This window comes from Salarias fasciatus, chromosome 8 (assembly GCF_902148845.1).
Source record: "Salarias fasciatus chromosome 8, fSalaFa1.1, whole genome shotgun sequence".
NCBI lineage: Eukaryota > Metazoa > Chordata > Actinopteri > Blenniiformes > Blenniidae > Salarias > Salarias fasciatus.
The window spans coordinates 6,293,202-6,301,031 of NC_043752.1; the positions used below are offsets into that span (position 1 = coordinate 6,293,202).

Genomic DNA, 7,830 nt, shown 5'->3' on the forward strand with positions numbered 1-7,830 from the left:
TTCATTAGAGCCTCGGCTCTGGGTTTATCAGCGAATAACACAGACTGCATAAAGCTTTTTTAATATATCCTCTCTATCTTTTCTTCTTTTTCTTTCTTCCCCCTTGAATGTTAAGCCTTTCCTTGTATTGCTGTTCCCTGAAATATCCAACCTCTATAAAAATGTCATCGTGCTGAGTTCAGGGCCCGGGAACAGGTGCTTCCTTCGCTTCTCTGCTCTGATGGGAGGCTCAGGATGAAGCCGTGAGCGCTAATCAAGGTCAGAACCTGGAGACAACACCAAATCGTTTGATGATTCGCTGCTGGCCTACTGATCTAAAAATCCTCCTCTGGTATGGGGAGCGGTCCAGAACATGCTGAAGCTCGCTCCTTGGTGCTGGCTCCGTGCTGCCTGGCCGTGTGCTGAAGTGCTGGGGCCCATCTGTCCTCGCTGGAAGCCTTGTGATGAACACCATGGTGTTAAAATACAGTTCACATGTATCAGCTGCACTTCGGGATGACTCATCCCTGCTTGCCCTTTGCCTGGTAAACACTGTGTTTTCTGCAGCCCATCAGCCATTTGGTTCCTCAAACTGAGGCATGTTTGAACAGCAGAGCACGGCTGTGTCACTTCTTCCTTTGAATTGCAGCATCGTTTCCTCAGTCTGTGTTAAATCCTTCACCGAAACATCTGCAAACCAAGAATTTCAACATTTAACAATTTTATCAAAAGACCTGACATTATAAGATTAAGCCAGTGTTGGTAACTTCCTGACTTTAAGAGAGCCTTTAAGCGAGAAACGTGGTGAATTATGCGAAGCAGAGCTAACTTTCTTTTCTTTAAAGGCACAATATGAGCACTCAGACATTCAGATTCCTGCGTTTCTGCTGTTCGGTTTCTACAAACAGCCTGTTAGATGTCACATCGAGTGAGGGTGAAAACATTTTTTCAAACGGCGCCTCCTCATTCCTTCGCGTGGGACTCACGCAGTCTGAGGAACTCCCTTCCAAACAAACACAGGTTGAGCGCGGTGTGCGAGGGACGCGGTGCCAGAGGGAACCTGCGAGCGACGAGTGGAGTCCGTGTCAGGAATGTACGCCTCTGAAGGAAGAGGAAGGCACCGTGTGGAAACGGGCAAGATGGAGTCACAGCAAGGCAACACTCTGCACCCTGGGAGTCTCCCGGCTGGTGTGACACCGCACCATCTGTGGGCCTGTTGGTCCCAGAGAGCCCAGGTGCTCATGTGGAACTAAGGATGGGCCAATGTGTCTCTGAATATTGTTTTTCATCCGGTGCAAAGGACTGAGACACTTCATTATCTATTTTAAAACAAAAATAGACTCACACTATGGACTGAAATGGCTTCTCTGGTGCAGTTTAAACTCAATCTGAAAATACCTGAAACCATTATAAGCGCAGGCCAAACACATTAGGAAAGAGAGACTAAGTCATCACGGTTACATTAAATGATCACAATATACACGCAGAATCATCACAAAACAACACAATGATCACAGAGAGGCATCATGACAACACACACAAACAGCCTTGCCCTCTGTGAATAGTTCAGATTTTTGAAAAGAAGAGTCGTCAATCACAGGATCTTAGAAAGCAAACAAGAAGGGCGCGTTATCTGACGAGAAACCTGCTCTGAAAGCAGGGAGCGGTGTTCTGCTTGAAGCACAAAAAGCACAATATCAATGAAGAATGGCGGCCGAGGCTCATCAGAGTGGAGTCATAACCAGGAAGAAGGAAAAAGAAGACTCGCAACAGGTTTCCACTTGAGGCTGAAATACATAGGTGGAAAGATTCTAAGTGAAAACGCATGAAAACCACGTCTGATGATGCAGCGATGTACAAATGATTCAAACGAATGTACAAATGACAAAGTCGGAATGCTATTAGGAATGACTCTCAACAGGTCTGAGGAGAATATAGTTTTCCCTTAAACGACGCCTCACATGCTGTAGTTGAGGGAGTTTGTAAATTTGGGAACAAACGCAAATCTGTTGATTTTATCATCAACACGCTGGCAATATAATGCTTTATAATGAACATCATCTATATAAGAAACAGGACATATTTAGAAAGGTTGCTGAAATAACAAATGATTGGTTTCTCAAGTAATCACTGTGTGATGTTTATTTTGAGCAAAAACCTGATTTAGTCTTTACATGTTTCAACATGTTCTGCAGAAGTATTTTAACGACATTTTTGGGCTCAGTCATGAAAAGGCTTTATTGACATGTGTGCACATTGCTTTGGTTGGAAATACCATCTATCTGGTGAGATACTTGGAATTATACGTATTTGCAAAAAATACAGTATTTCCTTCTCAAAAGTGGTAAAGGTTTGATCAAAAGAAAGATACCGCGCCAAATGCTTCAGATTCTTTCTCTGAATAGAAGCATCAGGTTGCGATGATCAGCATCTGAATCAGGCTTTGGGTGTGTTTGGGTGGCCTTAACAACATGTGTGTGTACACACATCTTCAAACAAACGAGGGAGGCGGCACGGCAGTGTCACACAGGTTATTTTCGGACTTTTGAGTCATGTGAAATTCCAAATCGGTGAGCTGAAGGGTTGTCAGGAAGCGCTGGGCTATTGTTTTACTCTAAACCCAACGATGGACCTGCCTAAAAATGAACCAGTGACACACACCTGTCGTACAGGTGCGTTAGCTGATGACTTATGGTGGCGGCTACTGTTTCTGGCGGTCATCTTTCAGTCAGAAAGTTGCAGGTTGTAGATGTCCGTTGAGCAAACTGTTCCCAGTGGAGGGACGGAGCACCTTGTGTGGCAGTCACCTCCACTGCTGTCAACACTGAAAGGCCCTTTGGCGGCTGTTAAACCAGTGGAAAGAGTGTCGTATAAGTGAACGCCACTTATATGATGAGTTCATGGAAGTGCAATCGTTACAGTTTGGGAAAAACAGGCCTCCAAGCTGTGACCGTTCAGATAAGGGCCAATTCAACAAAAATAAAGCAACTTCATGTGAAAAAGCACAAATATGTTCTGAACATGTTCACACCTTATTAGGTTTTGGTTCTGGCTCATGGAACGTATGTTTGACATGAGAGCAACGACTGAAACTCTCTGGATCCTCCCTTTCATGCAGATGAGTCGTTATAATTTCTTTTAGGAATAACTGTTTGTGTACACATTTCCATTACCAACACCGCCGGAGCTCCAAGGCGAAACCAAAGTCCGAAGTCCGACTGCGCCAGGCACTGATCCACGTTAGCGCGCCATAAACACTGAAGGAGCAATAAACCAGACCGCTGCCATGGGATCATGTTCAACTGGAGTTTTATTTTATTAAAAAGACCAGGGTGCAAATATGAAATTAAAAAAAATAAAGACAAGCATATCATTTTTAAGCATTTAATACAAACTTAACAATATAAACTATTTCAGTCCCTCTTGACATGTAAGACACTGACTCAAAATACTTTGTTATACCGTATTTTTTATCAAGTATTGCACAATGTAGGTACAAAATTAATATTCATACGATTACATTTTTTGTCCATAGTATAGCAAAAATCTGTTTAACCTCTTAACAGAAAATACAATTCATCTTTCAGAAAAAAAGCAAATATTCCTACACTTGAATTCCACCACTAAAGGAATACTCTGTACACAATCTTTAGAATATTCAATGTATATTTTTTTTTTCATAGATGGATTTCTTTAAACAATTCTTTTAAAAAAAGAAAAAAAAAATAAGGAAAAGCTGCTGCAGCCATCACAGATCACTGGAGTAGTAAAAAGATATAAATGCAACACCATGTCATAGAAACAATATATACTCTGATATCTTACAAACTCTGTACTAAATTAAATTATACAATTAGAAAAAGACCAAGTAACCCCACTTAGTAGTGCCAATTCATAAAAATCAGCCTTGTCTTACCACCTGTAAAATACTGTAAGAGGCCAAAAACTCGAAGCTTGTTTTTTTTTTTTGTTTTGTTTTTTTTAAATGGGAGTATTTTCTCAACATAGTAAAAAACTTCTTGTGCTTGGTTGGCAAAAAGGAAAAAGAAAAACAATGATGCATGTTGAATTGAAGTAACCAAGCTTGGATGTGTTTGTACAACAAGCTTTCAGTAGAAACAAACTCGGGGGGGGGGGGGGGGGGGGGGGGCACATGCTCTTCTCTGACTCCTTCCAGTCCGGCTTCTCGATGTGTGCGTTGTGTTTTTCCTTCTCTTTGAGCCACCGCGGTGAGTTTAGTTAGCCATGACCGGCTGGAATTGCTGGTTCGAATACTGCATGTTGCTCAGGCTGAAGTTGAGGCCGTCCATGAGGGACTTGTCGTTGAGGCTTCCGTAGGCTGCGAACATGTCGAAGGCATTGTTGTACTGCAGGGGGCCGAGCCCCAGGGAGCCCTCCGGGGGGAACACGGCCCCGGGGCTGGGCTGGCCCTGCAGGCTGGGGAACACGAACTCCTTGGCGTTGGGGGAGAGCGCCGAGGCCTTCTGATGCGGCGGCGGCGGCGGCTGCTGCAGGCCCAGCCCGTACAGAGAGTGCATGGAGGTGGAGATGGCTTTCTGCTTCAGCAGGGTGTTGACATTCAGACCCAGGTTGTTGGTGGGGGAGGTGCGAGCCACCTTGCCGCCGCTGCCACTCCCTCCGCCTGCTGCGCTGCCTCCACTGCCGCTGCCGCCATTGTTGTTGTTGTTGCCGCGGCCGCTGCTCTTCATCTTGGTGGAGCCGAACTTGGTGGCGGCGAAGGTGGCGGTGGTGAAGGTCAGCGGCTGGGTGGAGCGCGGCATGAAGGACGGGCTGACGGCGGCCGACTGGCCGAAGGGCGGGGACGGCGAGCTGGACTCCGAGGAGCCCCCCACCGGGTCGCTGATGGGCATGAAGACCTGGGCCTCGGGGTTAAAGCTGTTCTTGATCTCCTTGTCCAGCTCCGAGCCGTTCTCATTGTTATCGTCCACGTATAGCACCTTGACCGGCCCCTTCTCCCCGATCTGGTAGGACACCTCGAACGGGTCAATCCACACGCTAAGGTCCTGAGGGAGGTTATTCCGGACGTCCTCGATGTCCAGCCCGCTCTCTTTGGCCGCCTGCTCCACCACGGGGTCCACCTTCTCCCCTACGTGGATGCACCGGAACCCCGACCCTTTGTATGGCTTGTCCGGGTACCAGTGGCCTTCATACTTTTTCTTCAGCTGCCTCTCAAGCTCTTCGCCGAAGATGTTCACACGTCGCCGGGGGAGTTTGTTGTACAGATACGAAATGATAAAGTTGAGTGCTACTTGAATTTCAAGCTGCATAGCTGCTTCAGTGGCGAATCTTTGATAGTCGTCACAGAGTTAGTGGCAAAAAAGAAAAAAAAGGAGGAAAAAGTAAGAGCTCCAAGGCAGCAGAGATCAGAGTGAGGAAGACCCTCGGAGTGCTTGGTGCCAGTATCCTTCCAGGAGCAGATGTGGGTTCAAGATCCTGAAAGAGCAAGAAAAAGAAAACATTCAATGACGGCAGCCATAACAATAATAATAATAATAACGAAAACATTCATTCGTTTTAAATTTTATAGCAACGTTTGGTTTGTAGATTATTTTTAAAATAGCATCTCTTCACACGTCACAGTGGCAACAGATTCTAGCTCCTTTAACTCCTTAATAACCGCTAAAGAACATAAACACAGAGGTGTGTCTGTGACTATAATGCTTCTGTGAAGCTTTAAATCTGTTTGGTTTGAGCTTTCCTTGTAGGAGTGGAGACCTCCCAGAAACTCTGGTTGAGAAATGTCTATCTGTATCCACTGACGAGTTTTAAAAAAGTTTTGTGGAGCTAAAAAGTCATAGGGATGGTCATAAACTAGACATGTAGTAATACTGATACTTCCAACACCTCACACTATGGATCGATACTCATAGCAAAATATCAATACTTCCATCCAAGTTTAAAGGTGATAAGATATTTAAATAGCTTCTCGGCCATGCTATTTTGCAAGAGAAAAGTGGATTATTTCCATTATGTAACAATGATCTGTTGCATTTATGGTGTTATTATCCATTTTATTACAGTTTCACAAGGAATTTTATCTCCTACATTATGCAATCAGTCACCAAAGGGGCAAATTTTCATTTTTAAAGGTGAAATATGGTGCACTGGCTCCCTTTCCTTAACATTTATCATTTGCGGCATTATAACTTTAAATTACTTTAATTTTACTTACTCTTAGCAAAATAAAAACCTCTGTTTGACCGCCGAGGTGATCGATACTACTCCATCTGTATGCCCCTGCAATCCCTCCCTCTCTGTACAATATCAACAGCTATAAATAAACACCACTGACTCAGAGACGGTGTCAGCAGTGTGTGTGTGTGTGTGTGTGCGTGTGTTCACTGTGACAGATAGACACACCGGTGGTTGACCTCTGCAGAGGGCGGTGGATCTGATCTCAACAGTAATGAGGATTTATTTCTCCGCCCTGCTCCTGATCGCCTCCATACAGCATGCACAGGTGCCATGTCGTGTTTTTTTAAAAACAGCGTTACCAGGCTGTTCTGGCGAGCCACAGCGGAGGGAGGCTCTGAATGGCTGTTACATAATCACCATTCAAAGTCCAACCACGACAAGGAGAAGCATCTCTACAACAGACGCACGTTTATTTTACGTGATAATCACGCACACCGTCACGCACGACGGGCTGTGACATTGTCCGACAGCTGAGGAGAAGTTAATAATAAGGTGCAAATAGGAGATTATGCTAATGATTGTTAATGTTTACCTCGACCAGCTGGTTATCTGGATATCAGTCTTCCCTGACGCACACGCACGGACGCACGCACGCACGCACGCACAGAGATTTAAAAAAAAGAAAAGCGTTAAGTCTATTAGAAAGCTACGTAGCATTTTAACTAGCCGGGAGGCTAACTCGACGATCGGAGCACCTATTTCTCCAGTGAAACCGTCGTGTCATGACTTGAGGTTGATTTTAGGACGCATTTAATGAAGTAAAGAGTCGTTTAAGCTATAAATATGCGCTGCAGCGTCGTGTTGCGTTCACTTACATGGAGATTTCACAGCTTCCTTCATGAGCCGCAGTCCGCTCGCTGTAAGCCTCTCGGGTGTAAGCTTTCTGGAGATAAAAAACGACGTTGTTCCCCCCGCTTCGGTGGTGATCTGTTCCAGGTGGATGTTGTTCCTGTGGGGGTTTAAATAAATGTCCGTGTCGCAGCTCCCCACAGCCCGGGAGTTTTTACAACTCTGCCCTTTAAAACTTGGGCTCGTTTGTTTATATAGTGCGCCTCCGCCACGGACACGGGGGAGGTGGTGATGCGGCTCGCAGAGGTCAACACCCAGCAACGCGTTTCTATTGGTCCAGCCCCGCTGACGTCACGGACAACCACCCGGACCGAGGCTGCGATTGGACGATTCTGTGCTCAGTCAGAGTGCAGGGTTCTATTTACGGTAGTGGTTTGCCTTTCATGTGTTTCGGACTATTTTGTCGGAGCAGGGAAGCGTTCATATACAAATCTAAAGCGACGAATGGAAAATACAGATTGAAGATTTGGATGAGATAAAACTGAATGTGCAATCGTTGTTGTCGGGTTTAGTTAGAAGTACACGGCTTCCAGGGTTAAATAGTGCCAGAGCGGCGCCACGGCGGAGGGACACACCTGTCACTGGTTGTGTTCTTTGCTCTCACCAATGACATTTTGATGTTCTTTGAGCCAGCTGTACTGAGCAGTGATCTATGATACAGCACAATCTAACAGCTCATAATCACAGTCTCTGTGAATACCATCACATTTATAGATCTTATTTTCATGTTAAGGGAAACATTTCAACACAATAGATCCCTGCTGCTTGTTTCTGGCTCTTCCTCGG

At 45.2% G+C, this 7,830-nt stretch overlaps 1 protein-coding gene across 1 annotated transcript; it reads right to left on the reverse strand.

Annotated features, from left to right (window-relative positions):
* Positions 1 to 3,271: 3,271 nt before the first annotated feature.
* Positions 3,272 to 7,224, reverse strand: LOC115393616 (protein Tob1-like). Its single transcript, XM_030098702.1, has 2 exons — positions 7,011 to 7,224; positions 3,272 to 5,433 (listed from the first exon to the last, which is right to left on the reverse strand). The coding sequence occupies exon 2, from the start codon at positions 5,265 to 5,267 to the stop codon at positions 4,215 to 4,217; it is 1,053 nt and encodes a 350-aa protein (XP_029954562.1). The 5' UTR covers positions 5,268 to 5,433; positions 7,011 to 7,224; the 3' UTR covers positions 3,272 to 4,214.
* Positions 7,225 to 7,830: the final 606 nt, after the last annotated feature.

What these genes read in the sequence shown, in the direction of transcription:
- LOC115393616 (XM_030098702.1), bottom strand. Translation starts at nt 5,267, where the DNA reads ATGCAGCTTGAAATTCAAGTAGCACTCAACTTTATCATTTCGTATCTG.